Raw genomic sequence first — 18,376 nt, 5'->3', positions numbered from 1 at the left:
TATATGTTATTTATACCTGTGGGACATTAGGAAAAAGGATTTTTACTTTGGTAGATAATGTGGAATTTTCATCAGTAAAGGTTGGCTGAGATTAAAGGACAGTAAAGTGAAAAATTGATATTGTCATACTTTTTGTAGCAGTTTTTGTAATTTGCATTTGGTAAGGTGGGGACAGAAGCCGGGGAAAAGGAGAGTTAAACCAATTTGGAAAACATACACATATCTTAACAGACAGTTGCAGTGACTGTGTAATGTTTTAGTGAATAGTCTGCTGACAGAATCAAGGGAAAACCTCTAGGACAAAATGTGGTTACAATTAATGAAGTATTCCCAGAGACCTCCAGGAAAAAACAAAGGGGAGATTTTCCTCCCAAAACCTTGGTAAGAGAAATGAAGGTAGTCACATTTGACTGAGGAAGTTCACTTTGTGAACAAAGGATGTGAACTTTGAAGTCTCTCAATAGTTGGTGTGTATATAGTTGAGAGTTGACATTGCACTCTTAAGATAATTAGGTGGTGGTGGTGTTTAGTTGCTCAGTTGTGTCTGACTGTTTTGGAACCCCATGGACTACAACCTGTCAGGCTCCTTTGTCCATGGGATTTCCCAGGCAAGAATTTTATTTTAAATGTCAATAAAAAGTGATTGAACTTTGTTTTCCTTCTTTAAACTGATTGCCATGTTTAAAAAAAAATGAACTATTAATACTCCCTAGTTACTGAATTGGGGAACTTTAAAATATAAAATAATATAATTATAATTGAGCATCTATATGTATTAGACATCAGAAAGCATTTTATGTTATTGTATTATTTATTAGTCACAAGAATCTTATAGAGGATAGATAGGTATAGTTGTTCCTATTTTATAAATATAAGAAACTAGGTCATAGAGGTGAATGACCTCTTCAATAGTACGTATTAGCTAGTGGAGCCGTTTGAATCCTTGTCTTTTGACTCTGTGCTCCTCTTCTCATGATATGTGGGAATTTTTGAGGTTTTCACAACATGGTTTACTTGAATTTGATCAATTAAAGATACAGTCAGTATCTTAGGAAAGGTAATAAGTAATCTGGTTTCTAACACTATCAGAAATATAGGCAGTCACAACGTCGTAAATCAACTATTTCAGTAAAAGTTAAAAAAAATTACAGGCAGTAAATAAATTCTGCCTTAAATTTTAGAAGTTGATCTGACTATTTGAACTTGTTGGTAATTATTGTCATTATATTTGAATCATTATACGCTGCTAAAAATGGAGTATAAAACCTCTGGTATTTTGTTTCCTCTGGGTGAACTTTGGCCATTGCAGATCTGCATGTGCCAGGATTGCTGAGGAGGGTGCTCTCGACTCAGAATTTCCTTGAGATCCTGTTTGGCCTTGGATGATCCCAATTTGTAAAATGAATTCTGGGGCCAGTATCTGCATTTGAACCTGTCTCGGCTCATCAGAGTCGGACACGACTGAAGTGACTTAGCAGCAGCAGCAGGCTCATTCTTAACACCTGCCAGAGGTACCTTCCTGTGCCAGTGTGGTATTAAAAACTGGAAAACGATTTCAGAGGTTAGTGGAATCAGTCTGGAATTACTTTTCTCTAGGGGTAAGGAACCATTAAGTTTAGTATCCAGAAGATGCTTATAAAATTGTCTGTGATGAATTTTTAAATATTAGCAAACTGATATCCGAAAAGTCCTTAATATTAGTTATTCCTGTGTAATTAACTCTAATATTCACTTAGTATTTAACATACATTAATTAGGTTTCTCCAGCTATTTGATTTCATTTCAACTTTTTGTAACCAAATATCAGGGAAAATTAAATGTGATTATAAATTTTGGCATCTCTGTCAAGCTATCCATTAGCAGCAGCAATTGATGCTAGTTCCTAGATAGAAGCTAAAACACAACTGATCTGTTACAGAGTGAATGGATTGATTCCTATCATGTGTGAATTTATAAATGAAAAATTTCTTGTATAACCTGGAAAATTCTGAAATTTATTTAAATGACATTTAAAAAATCAACTATTTTATAAGAAATTTTAAATGTTCTATTCATGTAGAAAGATCCTTCTTTTATTTTGGCAACTGATTTTTTGTTTACCTAAGAGAACCTGTTGCTAAAATAGTAATGAGGAAGGGTGTAATATAAGTATAGTCATACACCCCTTGCTCTGCAAGTAACCAGAGTGCTATGTATGCGTGTTGTTCAGTCTCCTTTTAGAAGGTGGAAGTCAAGAAGTCCTTTGTTTTTCTCTCTCTTGCACAGCCTAACATGACAAATGTGTGATTTCAGTGGAATAAATGGCGTCCAAAGTCACAGATGCTATTGTGTGGTATCAAAAGAAGGTAAGTTGACAATCAGAGCTTTTACCTTTTAAATATTTTTATTTTAAAATGCATAGTTTTAAAATTTGATGAATTTGTGTCAGATATTACCTAAAATAAGAAAGGTAATGCTTAAAAATAATTTTCTCTACTTTTTACTCCACATTGTCAGAGTATCTAAATTATTTTCAGTTATAAACCACGTTTCCAGGATTATGAATACAGTTCACATTTTATGAAAGCATTAGATTTTTTCTTGCATTAATTTCTTTTGAGAAGAGGTAGGTTGACAGAGCTGTTACAATTTTATAACTATTTTACAAGGGTAACTATAGTTTTAATCTCTTTCTTGTAAGCTACAATTCAACAGCTGCATCTTTTCAGTAAAATAAACCTTTGGAGACTGTATTTTCCAGACTGAAATATTAAAATGTTTATTTTGACATTTTAGGAATAGTTGTTGTAACTATTTAACTAGCTCTGTCATCCTATATGTTTTAAAATAAGCCTTACCAGTTTAATGTTTTCTTTATAAAGTATAAGTTCCAGTGCCTTTTTTTTTTTAAGATACTCCTGTTTACTCCTGAAGAGTGTTGTTTATACTCTTTAAAATGTATTGTTGTTATATGTGGTATCTTAGACTTTTAACTTATGTAGTGAATTATGTTTGTTTTCACATTTGAAACATTTTTATGCTTTATTCATTAGGTCCCTATTAACAAAGGATAGTTAGGCATTTAAAGCTTTTCCTTTGTATGGGAAAATCAGTCAATTTTAAAATTTAGTAGTAAATAAGTGGTAACTAGCACACTTTAAAGATTAAACAAACCTAAGAATACAGTCTGTCTTTGAATATTTAATTTCTTTCTGGGTAGAACATACCATAGATAATCCAGTATCACATTTTTCTCATGAAGTAGTGAGTTGGAAGTATTGGTGTTGATCACACTATTCAGTCTTGTATGTTTCTATATTAGTGTTAAAGTTACTTTTAAATTTCCAATAAACTTAAAGGTGAATTAAAGAAAACTAATTGTTTTTGCAGATAGATCTTTGAAAGCTTTTCTGTTAATTAATTTCTACTTATGAGAGAAATGCTTATCAAAAATTTTATCTGACTTCTTATGTGCAAACATTTCAAACTTCACTAAAGATCATTTGTAGAATGTATTAGCTTAACTGACCTCTTTTAAGATCAGAGAGTTTGAAATATTATATTCACATTCAGTAAGCACAGTAACACCCTTCTTATCTGAGGGTCTAACAGCTTTGGATGTGTGTTAGTCGCTCAGTTGTGTCCGACTCTTGCGACCCCATGGACCACAGCCTACTAGGCTCCCCTGTTCATGGAACTCTCCAGGCAAGAACACTGCAAAGTGGGTTGCCATTTCCTTCTCCAAAAGCTTTGGATATGTGCAACCAAAAAATTCTCCAGAGCAGCCCTAACAGATATAACAAATTATATCTAGCAAACGTAATCACATCAGAATCACCAGAACCATGAACCAGATTTGATCTGCTTGATTGTTTTATTTTGCTTTTAAATTTAATTTTCTTGAAGAATACATAGGAATGCTTTGAAACATCACTTAGTCTTTCAAGGCTTATTTAAAAAAAAGAAAGTACCTGTAAGTACCCTTTCCCATCCTTATCCAACCCCTGAGTTCTGTTCCCAGAGGTAGTTGTTTTAAATTCCTATGCCCTGAATACTTATTTAACCAAAATTTTTAGTCATTGGGAGGATGGGGGTGGGTTAGTGGGGAGAAATCATAAAAAAATGAAAGTCTAATTATACAGTCAAAAATCAATAAGAAATCATCTACAATGTAATATAGTGTGATAATATTTCCTTTCAGTGCAACAGTTTATATTTTTTTTAGTATATGTGCTGCCAAAGCAGGCACAACAGTTTATATTTTTTGCTTGGTTTTTCTAGATCTTGAAAGTCTCTGACAGAACTGAAAAACTTTTGTTATAGTCAGTCACATTCAGGTGTTCTACCAATTTCTTTTTTTCCTTCTTGGGAATGACCTTCCTAGAACCCTCTGTCCACCTGCTGCATTCTTCGCTGGATTGTGCTCAAGTCATGCCTGTCACCTGCCATCTTGGTATTTTCTTTTATCATCAGCCTGAGAGTTCCTTTCACTGCTCTTTAGATCATACAGATTTGTTTTCCTCTTAAATATACCCTAGTAAAAAGAAGTCCTTTCAGAGGTGTTCATGTTTCAGTGAAAAAAGAAGGCTTGAGTACTGAAGCTTGATATTCCTGATTATTTGACAGTGGGCAGATAATTTGATTTTTTGAATCTCATTTCTCTGAATTAACTAGATAATAATTCACAACCTCTTTTCAGTCATGTATCCCTTTGAAATTGTGATGAAATTTCCAGTTTCCAGGTTCTTATTTCCAGAAAAGTGTATGTAAGGAACAAACAAAATTTTACATCTGATTCAAGCCTCAAATGAAGAAGTCCTGGGTTAGGTGATTTTAAATGTTTTAATATTTTAGCATTCTTTGATTTTGTGTCTGTCATTCAGTAGTTATCCATGTTATATACTGGGAGGTATCACTATAAATAAAAACCAAGAAATTTCAACTTCATTTTCTTGAATATTTCTTTGCTTGCAACTCACTTTAGAGTCACCTTTTTTACTGGAAAATGATGACATTTTCATAATTTTGTTTTGAGTAATGCAAACAAGCTACCCCCAAAGACCAATACTTGATTTATTGACTGCTGTGAACATGAATTCTAATATCAGATGGGAAATTTCCAGAAGAAAAATAAGTACAAATAAATTGGTTTTAAGTATTAAAATGTGTGTTGACGATCTAGGTAAATATCTTGTTAAAAAAACTTTTAATAAATTGCATGGTTTATTTTCAGATTTTAAAAGCTCACTAGTATCTAATTCTAAACTTCATTTTGTACTGTCATAGCCATCTATAGTCATGAATTTGAAAGTTCCTGTTGAAGCAAAGTGATTTTCAATCTTAATTTGGAAGACTAATTTAACCCTCAAGAATGGTAATGGAATAAACCAGAACAGGTTTTGATTAATATTGGGCTTTTGAACTTTTTTTTTTTTAATAGTACAGTACTTTTCTTTCACATATCTCCTTTCTTGTTCCTGAGTAGATGGGATTATTTATCTTTCAGAAGGCATCCTAAATAGGGGCTTAAGTTATAGGAGTTCAAAGATAATTGACACACTAAGTATTTCTCTTAAAAAAATATGACCTGTAGAGTTCTATTGTAAATGTGTAGATCATATTATGAGAGAATGAGGTTATGTTTTCAGGAAATGAATATGTAAGAGCAGAGTGGCCCAGATAAAACTCCAAATTTTAAGGAGGCACTAGTGACACTGTATAGAAATAGTAAAATAGTGAACTTACTTTATAGAACTGAGGAAGAACTATATACATCTTGGTCACTGCTTTTATGGAATCAGTAGCCAGCAAGAAAATTTGAATAAATTATGTTTAATAGCTTTTAAATATGAGCCAACAGTGGAATTTATTTAGTAGTTTAAATGAGAAACCAGCCTTAGTATCATGAACTTGATTGATAACTACTGTCAACTATTGATAGTTGGGAATGTTAAATTCTCTACCATTTTAGTGAAGTTCAGTTGTGTATACGTGTATGTGTGTGTACTAAGTACATATGTAAGGCATTTCAGAGCAATAACTTGCCCAGGGTCACACAGATGGTTGAGAAATATTAAGTCTCAGCTTTCATTTCCAACAACCTGTGCTGTTATTTGCAAGTAGGACAAATCCAACTCAGCCTATCTAGCAAAACAAGGGACATTTTTTGTCTTTCAAGCTAAACTATGAAAAGTGGTGAAATGCATCTCAGGGTTGACTGAATTCTAAGACCAGAGCTTCATCAGAGGTGTCTTATCTGCTTTCCTTGAGCTGACTTGTTTCATCCTGCCACGTACATGCAAAAAATTTTTCTTGCTGTAGAAATATGCCCAGAGGTACCTCCACACTCCCTGTAACTCCTTGAGGAGGATGTGTGGAGGACTGGAATACAGTGGGTTTCCTACCAGAACTATTCCCAACCTTTTTCCCTGTTGGAAGAACCTCTACTTTGTTAGGGAATTCATTATAGAGCATTGTGGCCTGGGAGCATGTATCTAGTCTCACAGGGCATGAATCCTGATCAGTCTAAGCCAGTCATGGAAGTCTATTTCCCTTGCCAGTGATTGGCTTAGAAAGAGGCACATGTTCTGGCTGATGAGATATGAAAACTTCTGGGGAAAATCTTCCGTCTCTTAAAAAGAGACCCAACAATAATAATAGCAAAAGCTATATAACATTTATTATGTACCAGGCATTTTCTAGGTGATATATATAGATATAAAGTTTAACATAAATGTATGAAATGAGATAGAGGGTCTGCTTCCTATCTCTGTATGCTTTGGGTGAAGCTCTGCTGCCTGAAGCTGTTGTAGCAAACTTGCTCCCCAGAGGGGAGCTTGACAACAGGCAGAATTGAAAGATGGAAAGAACCTGAATTTTTCAGGATTTTTTGAGCCATGGAATTAACTAACTCTGGAAATATCTTACTTTGAAACTTCTTATTGTATGAGATAATATCCCCTCATTTTTTTCAGCTACTTGAAATTTAGTTTCCTTGCAGCTGAAGGCATGCTAAATAATTACCAAGAAATGCTTTCTGATGGTATGTGGTTTCCTATATAGTCCCCCCTTTTTTTTTTCCTTTGAATGGTTATAGCAGTAGATACAAGATTAACATCTACCAAAATAGAAGTCCTGAGCCTCAGACCAATGGATTTATCATATTTTCTCTTTGAAGTTTTTTTTTTCCTTGAACCATATTCTTACAGAAATCATTAAATCTTTAATGTAATTTTTAAACTACTGTGCCTCATAGTATGATGTGGTTAAAAGAGCATTTGTATTTGATTTTGTGACATTGGTTAGCTTGTAATATTGAGGGTGTTACCTAATCTGTGTGAGCCTAAATTTCTTTTAATCTGAGAAGATTATGCTTCCTCTGTGTGCCTGAAAGGGTTGTGAAGCAGTAAATCAACTTTAAATACAGTTTTTAAAAAGCTTTTTATTACTGGTTTATGAATTGTTCAGTAAATATGTAGTATCACTCTTAAAAATGGTTTGAGTTTGAATTTTATTTACAAAGAAGAAAGAAACTATGCTATGCAGTGGTCACTTCACTCCACCCTGAGGTTAGCTTCAGCCCTGACCCTTGAATTGTTTAGCTGATGTTTCCCCTTTTTGTTGAAGCTAGTTCAAATTGGACTGTTACTTGTAAAAGAGTCCCAATTAATGTATAGAGAATATATAAATTTTATTGAGGTATGATACATACTCAGAACCACACAGATTACAATTGATTATATATATTATATATTTATATAGATGTTTACAAACTGAGCAACTGCTTGTGTTCAGGACTGTTTGTATGCTGTTTACAAAATAGGACTCAGATCAAGAAAGAGAATGTTAGTAGCTTTCCAAAACCTTCAGGCTCCCTTTTAGTCACAGCCTCACCCTTTTGACCAGTGTATGAGGCAATATGTCTTCATGGTAACCAGAACACGGGTTTTGGGGTTGGCAAAAGATTTTGAATCCTTGTTCTTGAAAGCATGTATGATTCTCGATAAGTTTCGTCTCTGAATTTCACTTTCATGATATATATATAAACATTGTCCTTTATATTTGCATGCTAAATTGCTTCAGTCGTGTCCTTTATATTTACTTGAGGATTAATTGATGTCATATGTAAAGTGTTAGCAAAGTGCTCTTCACAGGTAAACCTTCAATGAATGAGAGTTATTTTTGTTATTATTACTTCATGTTTATGCACTGATCAGAGGAAGTTCCCCTAACTTATTTCAGAGTGCTTTATTTCATGGATTCTAGAAATTCTCATGAGGCTAAAAAGATTCTTATTTGTAAATAAGAAACCTGAAATGTCAGTCTTCTGATACCCAATGTTAGAACAGTGGGTATTTAGTTGATATTTAACACTCATACAACAGAGACATGATTAAGTGTAATTTATAAATCTCAACTTTCTTTGCTTCAGTCACAGCTCATTTTTTCCACCGTTTCCTTTTCAAAGTCACTTTCTTGCCAAAAACAAAGATTTTTCCTAGCAGAAATAGATTGGTTAGTTTAGTTACTGAAATATTTACCTTTTCACTTAGGACTTTTCTCCCCTATTTTGGTCATGAGGTTCTTGAAATTTTCCACTCTCATAGTCTCTCCAGTTTGGGTGCTTCTAAGGTAAATAATTTGAGTTTGAATTCTGTTTACAAGGAAGAAGGAAACTATGCAGTAGTCAAAATAGTTTGACTTTAGAGATCATCTAGTTCCTGTTAAACTTTTTGCTTTACCGATAAGAAACCTGATGCCTGTAGATCTAATAACTTGATCGTAGTCATGAATTAATGATAAAACCAAAACTCCAGTCTGCTAACTTTCAGCCCACTCTTTTCTCCTGTACTAAGGCTGCTTTGAAAAACACACTGAAGAAACTTTTATAAAACTCATCTGTTGAATGTGAACTTTTTAAAAAAAAACTTAAAAAAAAAGCTTCATTTAATCTGTAGATAAACCTTAATAAAGAATGTTCTATGTTCCCCGACTCCCCTTCCAGCTTTTGTCCTTGCTCATCCCTCTTACTGTTCCTTGGCTTCCAGTTGCCATTGTCTTTCAGTTCAGTTCAGTTGCTCAGTCGTGTCCAACTCTTTGCGACCCCATGGACTGCAGCACGCCAGGCTTCCCTGTCCATCACCAACTCCCAGAGCTTGCTCAAACTCATGTCCATCGTCGGTGATGCCATCCAACCATCTCATCCTCTCTTGCCCCTTCTCCTTCTGCCTTCAGTCTTTCCTAGCATCAGGGTCTTTTCCAGTGAGTCAGTTCTTCGCATCAGGTGGCCAAAGTATTAGGGTTTCAGCTTCAGCGTCAGTCCTTCCAGTGAATATTCAGGACTGCTTTCCTTTAGGGTTTTCTGGTTTGATCTCCTTGCAGTACATTGTCTTTATTGCCTCCTTAGCCATTGGTCCTCGAGTTGCTGCAGTCTGGCTCCTGCCTCTGCCCTTCTACTGGAAGTACTCAAAGGTCAGTGGTGATAATAAACCATTATTTTAGTATATGTGCTGCCGAAGCGAGCACATAAACCATTATTATAACAATACCTAGTGCTTCTTGTGGATTTACTGGGTGTCAAACACTGGGCTCTGTGCTTTGTTTACATTGAAGGAAGAAACCTGGAGAATCATAAGGCCATGCAGGACTTGCAGATGTTTTTAGCTTAGTTGGATAAATTTTTAAAAATCAAGTCAACATTGAAAGAGCAGAGTATTTCAGATAAAAATCTGAACTTAGGGAATATGCTGTTCAGTTTGCTACAGTCCTCATGGTGAATATATGTGCATTTGGACCTACCTCACCTCTCATTTATATATCACCTGTCTGACCCCTGTAGGAACATAGTTTACTGTCTGCACTTTACATGGATATTCAGGGCTTTTTTAAGGTAATTTCTTTTGTGAGAGTGTTTGAAAGGGTGTCACCTTTTTTAAAAAAAATAAAAATTAATATACATAGATATTGATTTAACACTAATGATTGAATGATGTTGATGATAATGAAGGTGCTTAGCACTGCCACATATTTAAGTAGCATCTGTTTTTCAGAGTGCTTCCATATTATATATTTTCATGGTTTGATTTACTGTGATAATGAAATGGATTAACTTGGTGGCTGTATCAAGATACTATAAGAAGTTGTATAAGATTTCTAGGACTTTCATAATTGACCACAAACTGGATGGCTTAAATCCACAGAGTTGTATTTTTCCCATGGTTCAGGTGGCCAGCATTTCAAAATCAGCATCAGTATGGTTGGTTCCTTCTGTTGGGAGGCTCTAGGGGAGAAACTGTCCCATGCCTCTCATGTAGCTTTTGTGCACAGTCCTTGATGTTCTTTGGCTTGTGGATGCATCGTTCCAGTCCATGCCTTCAACTTCACATTGGCTTCTTCACTCTTTCTGTACTTTCTCTTCTGTTCCCTCTTGAGAATAATGGAATGTTGTTATTAATAAAAATTTGGATACTTAAAGGTTTTGGTTAATAGTTTTAAATTGGACATTTCTATGTCTGTTAGAAAGACATCATCAAAGGAAGGGGGCAATTTTCTTTTGTATTTCTGATAGCTCTGTATTTGCATTTAGTTGCTCTCTCCTTTGCTCTTTGCTTTAATTTCTAGAACAAATAGTTTCTTTTTTTCTTTTTCTCATAAAATGTCATTCTTTATCTGAGATAATTTGAAATTCCTTTTTCATGATTAAGGAGAGGTATTTTAGGAAGGAACAAAACAAATGATGTTTAAAAAGTGGATGGAGTAGGATAATTTCTTAAGTTTAATACAGCCTAATTTTACATAGTAACTGTGAAGAATGAACCATACTATTTGATACATTTTCTGTATGTTTCTTCAAGTAGCCAAACTTGTTTTTAAAAAATTGACTTTTTCCAAAAATTCTGTTACTGCAAATGGTATAGACATGATCACTTTCTAATATTTTCCTGAATTGTGGTTGTTGTTAGTTGTGGTTTAATTGTGTTCATTGTGATTTGGTCTGTAATACATTGTAGTTTACCTGTGCTCTTTTCTCATGAATTTTCACTTCTTTGGCCTTATCCTCATTTGTTTAATCAGTTAGTAAAATTGTAGGTAAATTCATTGCACAGGGCTCTCCATATCCCCAGGTTGTGCATCCACAAGTTCAGCCAAACTCAGGTTAAGGATGTTCAGGAACAAAAAAAATTCAGAAAGTTCCAAAAAGCAAAATATGATTTTACCAAACACTAGCAACTACTTACATAGCATTTTACCTTGTATTAGTTATTGTAAGTAATCTAGAGATGATTTAAAGTAAATGAGAGGATGTACATAGTTAAATGCAAATATTTTGCTCTTTTTGTAAGGAACTGGAACCAATCCCGTGTGGATACTGAAGGAGGACGTCTTAGAAGCAAAACATGAGGGAAGGTTCAAGGAAGTTTCTCCTTGGGTAGAAATTCAAGTACTCCAGTGAGCTGATTTTGCCAACAGCTTTTTCAGTGACTCAGAAACTCTTCTTTCTGTTTTGTTTTGTTTTTTTGCCTGAGGCTGTCACTCTTTGAGGTTGCCTTGTGTTAGAACCTTGTTTCGAAGGAATCAGAAATGTAGAGAGGGAAAAAGGTACCTTAGAAATTAACCTTTTTAGTATCTGTATTTCACTGATGAGGAAACTGAGACACTGAGAGATAAGAGAACTCAGCAAGGTCTTGCTTTTATTTATGTGTTTGTCTTTACCTAGTCTAGATAGCTGTCAACCATGCTATGAATTACTGAATTTCACTTTTTGAGCAAGCTTTACCTCTACTTAATTGAAATAGTAGAGTCAGTTCCCATGGATGAAGCAAATGGAAAAAAAAGGAAAAAAAAAAAAAACACCTTGTACTGTTTCTTAGCAAAGTCCTTCTGGGCTGCTGCATGGTGATGTTTACACACTCCAAGGGGATCCATATTCAGTCCTCCTTAGTATTAAAATACTAAGTTCACAAAAACACTATTAATAGAAGATTATTATTATTAAAGTTTTTGAAGTATCTTTCCCTGTGTTCAGATATTATGAATACATAAACAAGCAATTGCTTAATATTTTATGTTTGTCCTCTTTAGAAGTTGAGCATTTGGCGATAGAAGGTTTTTGCTTTTGTTTTGCAAATATTCTGGTATGCCAGAACTAGGAATATCTACAAAATACATAACTTCTTTGAAATACTGCAGTTCTCTTATTTGCTTATGACTCTTTTTTGGCGGGGGGGGGGGGGCGGGTAGGTGAAATATTTATTCCTTTAAAAGGAAATATTCATTTGCCTACAGCAGTTGCTGGAGATAAGAGTGCCTAAAAATTAAAGTAGTTGTTTACACAGATTATGAGGAGATCTAGGAAACAATGTTATTTGAAGAGAGTTGAAGTTTTTCAGTGATTAAAGCTTATACCTGTAGGGAGTTGGGAAGAAAAATATTAATATTTTATGACATACTGGAATACTAGTCTCTAATCTTTTTCATTTTCTGATGAATAGATTTAAAATAGAAATGTTAGTCAGGGATATAAGTTTGCCAGTTATATTCCAAATATCTTGCAGTCAGTTTATCTTTAACCATGGTAACAGACAAAGTGGTGAAATAAGTTGGTAGGTTGCCATTGACAGCCTAAAATTAGGCAAATGTACCAGCTTTTACAAGGCCTGAAGTATCTAAAACACTGGTGTTAACCTGCTGTGTTTATAGTTCACAAAGAATGACATTTATAAATGCTATTTAGAAGGGTAACTTACAAACTAAATTGCCATTTGCCAAATGGCACATGGAGTTTATTCAAAAGAAGGCTGTTAATTCAATATCAAGGATTGATTCACAAGAATAAAAAGCTGGAGAGGGCATATTGCCTAAAAATTTCCTATTTGAATTTTTACCTCAAATTAACATCCTTAAGATACACTTGGTCATTTAAAATGAAATGTTGCTTTAGTTTGCTTTTTGCGTTTGGTGTCTTTTCCCTTCTCCCCCTATGATCGGATTAGAATTACAGATAGAGAGTTCTGATTTATCTAGTTTATCTAGTTTGTTTATCTGGTTTATCTAGTGAAGAAGTGGGTTGGTGCATAACTGTAAACAGGTAAAAGACAGCATATAAAAGAAAGTAAGGTAGCCCTCAGTGTCCGATTCTGTGTGACCCCATGGACTGTATCTTGCCAGTCTCCTCTATCCATGGAATTCTCCAGGCAAGAATACTGGAGTGGGTTGCCTTTTCCTGCTTCAGGGGATCTTCCCAGCCCAGGGATTGAACTTACGTCTCTTACATCTCCTGCACTGGCAAGCAGGTTCTTTACCACTAGCACCACCTGGAAAGCCTTATTAAAATTTAATTCTTTTTAATAGAGTTTTGGGGGGTCAGAGAATGAGGTATTATTTTTCCAATATCAAAATGGTAGACAGGAAGATTTTTTAATTAAAAAGTAATTTTTAATTACTGGTTTGTGGACACAGCACTTCACGTGGTTCATTTTCATTTACTGGTAGAAAACTAGGAAAAATTGTTAGTGAAGCCTCATTACATTGACTTCATACAGGGAAAACTCAATACATTTAAGTTCTATCAGTACAGTTTGACTTTCAGAATTAAAGCCTTAAAAAAAAAAATCAAGACTTCCCCCTCTCTCCCCAAAAATATTGTCCTGTTAGAATTTGCACCCAATTACATTTAAATAGCATTTATGATGGACCTATTATGTATTAGGCACTGAGGATTACCTTACAACAACTCTGCATCATGAGAGAACCAAAATCCAAACAAAAAGCGATTATATAAGTGCTGTAAGAAAATTACCCTAGAAGCACTATGGGAACTCATGTAAATTTGTTCTTTCAGTCACCATTCTGTTACTACTTGCATTTCCCAAATATTTCTCAGATTTGCTGTAATCTTCCTGCCTTCATTGTTTCTTAATTCTTGTTCCACTTAAATATTTCTTCCTTACAGTCACCAGAGTGATTTATCTTAAATGTAAATTTGGACTTACATATTTAATAACACTCTTCAAAGACTTCTCACATATCATATAAACTCACATTTCTTCACAAACCATAAGGATTTTAAAAAAAATTAATTTCAGTTACCTTTCTAACCTCTTCCAGCCTTCAGCTCTCACTGAATTAATTCCACCTTTCCAACAAATAAAACTTTGATATCTCCCCATACTGTTTTTCACCTTACTGCTTGAGTTGCCCACTTGGTTGTCTCCCCCGCCCCTTGTAAACTAACTCAGTTGATCCTTACTTAATAGGTAAAACTAGTATCTTCCCCTGAAGGACATCTTTCATAATGCATGGAGACTGGATTATGTGTTCCCTGCCAATGCTCATAAAGGAAATTTATGCATGCTATCTGTAAGGCAAGGATATGGCGATTTTTATTTTCTTGTTCTTTTTTTTCTTTTTTTACAATTTTACAAACTAATGTGATAGTTACCTACTACCTTCCAGAATTCAACACCATTCTTTGTTTTTATCTTGGCTTTAAAGATACTTGATGGTGTTTCATCCTGTTGCAGTTACTGGTGCTCAGATTGTTGTGTTGCCAATAGGAGATTATTCAGGTTGGCTTTTGAGTCTCTTGGGCATGACTAGTCAGTCAGTCAGTTCAATGGCTCAGTCGTGTCTGACTCTTTGTGACCCCATGGAATGTTGCATGCCAGGCTTCCCAGTCCATCACCAGCTACTGGAGCTTACTCAAACTCATGTCCATTGAGTCAGTGATGCCATCCAACCATCTCATCCTCTGTTCTCTTCTCCTCCTGCCTGCATGACTAGTAGTATTTGTATAAATTCAGTTATTTTTCTACCTCTGTGTTACAGTGGTATTTGTTATTCTAGCACTTACCACAGATTGACTTGCAGTATAATTAATTCCCCCTGATAATCCATAAAGAAAGGAATCATCTTTGTATCTTTGTATTATTTATTTCAGTGCTTTACTTTTTGTTTAGTGCTTGGTAAATTTTTCTGCTTTGATAACAATGCTTTCAGCAGACAGTACTTACATTAAACTTTTGGTTTATGTAGTTCTCTATTATATTGATTGCCAAAGATGTGCCATATACCAAGGCAGACACTTATTTTGAGTAATTTGATTTATTTAGTAGTAAAATGAAATAGTCTCTATATGCTGAATATCTGTTACATTAAGTATTAAACATAATACTTTAGCTTATAGTAACATTCCCCAAGTATTTTCTGTATGATGTTAATAGGTGTTATTAGAATAGAGGTATTTTTATGGTCAAAGAAATTTGAGAAATATTGAGTTAAATAGAGGTTAACAACTTTATTATAGGATTTCATAGTTTATGTGTAGTGTTACTGCCTATAAGACAAATAGGAGAAACATGTTTAATTTTTCAGTTTGTTTAATTCCTTCCCGCACTGCCCCCCCCCCCCCACGAGTATCTGTGGAACATACTGAGGAATATGCTGGCCAAGTTATATAAAAGAGTGCAGTGCAGTGGAAAAGGCATGTTGTTGTAAGTCAGGACTTGAATTTCTTCCCTGAAACACTAGATGCAGAACTTTCTGACAGCCTCAGTTGTCTCATCAGTGTGAGAATATATATAGCACCAGTATGTACAGCCTGGTATACTGGAGTGGGTATAGCCTGTCCCTTCTCCAGCGGATCTTCCCAGTCTAGAGATTGAACCCAGGTATCCTGCATTGCAGACCGATTCTTTACCAGCTGAGCCAGAAGGGAAGCCCAAGAATACTGGAGTGGGTAGCCTGTCCCTTCTCCAGCGAATCTTCCCAACCCAGGAACCGAACCAGAGTCCCCTGTGTTACTGCAGGACGATTCTTTACCTACTGAGCTGTCAGGGAAGCCCATGTACAGCCTAAGATTACAAATTCTTTACAAAGCACTTGACAAAGATTAGTAATTTAGCATAGTCTTACTATCTAGATAAACAGTTCATTTCTTCCTCTGCCAAGTTTTTCCTAATTCTACATAGGGAAGATACAACAGTCTGTTTTCTAAAGGCATTCCTGTAGTCACTCTTAGTAGCAATTTTATAGCCACCTGGATTCTTGAATTAAAGCAGACCTTTTCTTAACCAATAATAATAGTGGTCCAGGTCCCTTAGATTCTAAATCTGAGGAATCTGGACTAAGCACCTAGGAGCAATTTATCTTAACTTTTCCTCCATATTAATTGTATCTTATATAGGTAAGTGGAAGGAAGCTAAACACTTTAATGTGTTTGATTTTGAATAACTTAGATCTGTTTCATCATCTCATTTTTAATTTCACATGATTGAATTAGTGACAGTAATATGTTAGGTATTTTCTGAAATACAACGGTACTTAAATAACCAAGATATTTTAATACTCTTGGCATTTTAATTGCTTTATAAATATGATACAGCTTTTCATGCTATTTATAGTTAACTGTTAGAAATATGTAAACAAGGAAGGTGCTGTAGTCTTGATTCATAATATGTATGCATCATTTAGTCAGGGCTATGTTTTCGAGTAATATACCAGAGTATATCCTGTGATAAACATTAAAAGAATGCAAAAAAGGCATATATACCTTCCTTCCTTGTCTCATGCTGTGTTATTAAGGAAAGGGAAGCATTAGGTAATTTATCAAAATGATATAATAGCTAACATTTATTGAGCTGTTAGGTGTCTATTACTGTTGTTAGCTCAATATGACTTAGCACATTTAATCCTTATGGTTATCCTGTGGTTACTAATAATATTAAGTATTTTGCATATTTTTAGAACTGAGTAAACTGTACTCCTGGAGGAGTTTTGTGTATTCTCATTTGCTTTCTTAAAAGGTCTGACAGCTTCCCAGCTGGCAAGGCAGCCATGGAGAGTCGGTAGAGTATCTGACAATGATTAGGGGTTAAATACCACCCTTCTCAGATACCTCTTAGTGATCAGAGCCAAGGCAGAAGAACATAAGATGGTTTGTGTAAGGATGTGAATGAAATTACTGGTGGGTAAGACCTCGGTTGTAGAGCCAGTCCATCTGGATTTGAATTCCTATATTCTGCTACTTACTGTTAAATTTTGTACAACTTAAGTTTTTGTAACTATAAAATAGTGGTAGCAGTAGTATCTACTTCATAGAATTGTGGGGATTCATTAAATTAGTTTGTGGAAATTGTGTCTGGCACTTGGTAAATAACAAATTTTAAAGATAGACCACCTCAAAAAAAAAAAAAAAAAGACCACCTCTTACTGACATCTTGGGTGATATAAAGGTTATTTTCACTGAACATGACTCAACACCAATACTTTTTCTACTTTTACTTTCAAGTTTTCTGTTTTTCAGACAAAACTCCTGATACTGATGTTATTATTACATGATTTCCTGAATGGAAGGATTGGGGGAGAGATTTCTTAAAAAAAAAAAAAAAAGGGAATTTCTTCAGAAATGTCTGTCTACTGCAGTAAATGAGAAAACATCAGGAGGTTGAAGTAATTTGAGTGAAGTTATAGTGTTAGTAACTGATAAGGCTGGAGTTTAAGTCTAGGATTTTAATTCTGTGTCCCCTGCTTTAAAAATAAATAAAGCAAATAATTTTACACTGAGTAGAAAATTTCTGATTTAATTTCTCTTTGTAAACAAGGCAATGTCTTAAATTGGTCTTAAATAGAACTAGGTTCCTTTTTGTTTGTTTGTTTGTTTGTTTTAGAAATTTCTTCCATGTCTATGTATAGAAGGATTCTTCCTGAAAGCAAATTGGAGACAGAGTAAAGCAAATACTGTTGTCAACAAACTGCACTCTAATAGCGTTAGATGTTAAAAAATATCAGATGAAAATGTATGGTATCCTAGGTTAACGTCTGTGTAGCACAAGGTTCCTTTTTCATTTTCTTGGCTGTTTATTAGAAGTTTCTGGGAAAGAGGGAATCCTTATTTGCCCTTAAGCAGGAATGACTACACAGGGGCTTCCCTGGTGTCTCAGTGGTAAAGAATCCACCTGCCAGTGCAGAAGACACGGGTTCTATTCATGCTCAGGGAGGAGCTCACATGCCACAGAGCAGCTAAGCCCATGGGCCACAGCTACTGATCCTGTGCTGCACAGCCTGGGAATCCCAACTGCTGAGCTCATGTGCCACAACTGCGGAAGCCTGCAAGCCCTAGAGCTCATGCTACGCGAGAAGGCAGGCCACTGAAAGAGAACGCATGCATTCTTCTGCCTCACAACTGTATCCCCTGCTCACTGCAGCTAGAGAAAGTCTGCACAGCAACAGAGACCAAGTGGAGACAAAAATAATAAAATAAATTAATTCTTAGAGTACATGGAAGAATGCTCAGATATAGTTACTCAGATTTGCTTTGTTTCTCAGTGTGTGAGTCCATTTCCTGATGCTTTGGTTCTTTGAGAAATTGACATTTAACTGAAATTTTTTTTACCTGTGA

At 35.0% G+C, this 18,376-nt stretch overlaps 1 protein-coding gene across 4 annotated transcripts in view; it reads left to right on the top strand.

Annotated features, from left to right (window-relative positions):
- Positions 1 to 18,376, top strand: part of PHTF2 (putative homeodomain transcription factor 2) — a 130,896-nt gene that overhangs the window by 35,900 nt on the left and 76,620 nt on the right. For 3 of the 4 annotated variants that reach the window (XM_061165160.1, XM_061165161.1, XM_061165162.1), the window contains 2 exons: positions 1,310 to 1,561; positions 2,266 to 2,345. In XM_061165160.1, the coding sequence (XP_061021143.1) occupies positions 2,301 to 2,345 (45 nt within the window). In that variant the 5' untranslated portion in view covers positions 1,310 to 1,561; positions 2,266 to 2,300. The remainder of the gene's footprint in view (positions 1 to 1,309; positions 1,562 to 2,265; positions 2,346 to 18,376) is intronic. The other variant, XM_061165158.1, reaches the window with a different exon arrangement.

This window comes from Dama dama, chromosome 18, assembly GCF_033118175.1.
Source record: "Dama dama isolate Ldn47 chromosome 18, ASM3311817v1, whole genome shotgun sequence".
Classification (NCBI taxonomy): Eukaryota; Metazoa; Chordata; class Mammalia; order Artiodactyla; family Cervidae; genus Dama; species Dama dama.
This window is presented reverse-complemented; position numbering and strand designations above follow the sequence as displayed.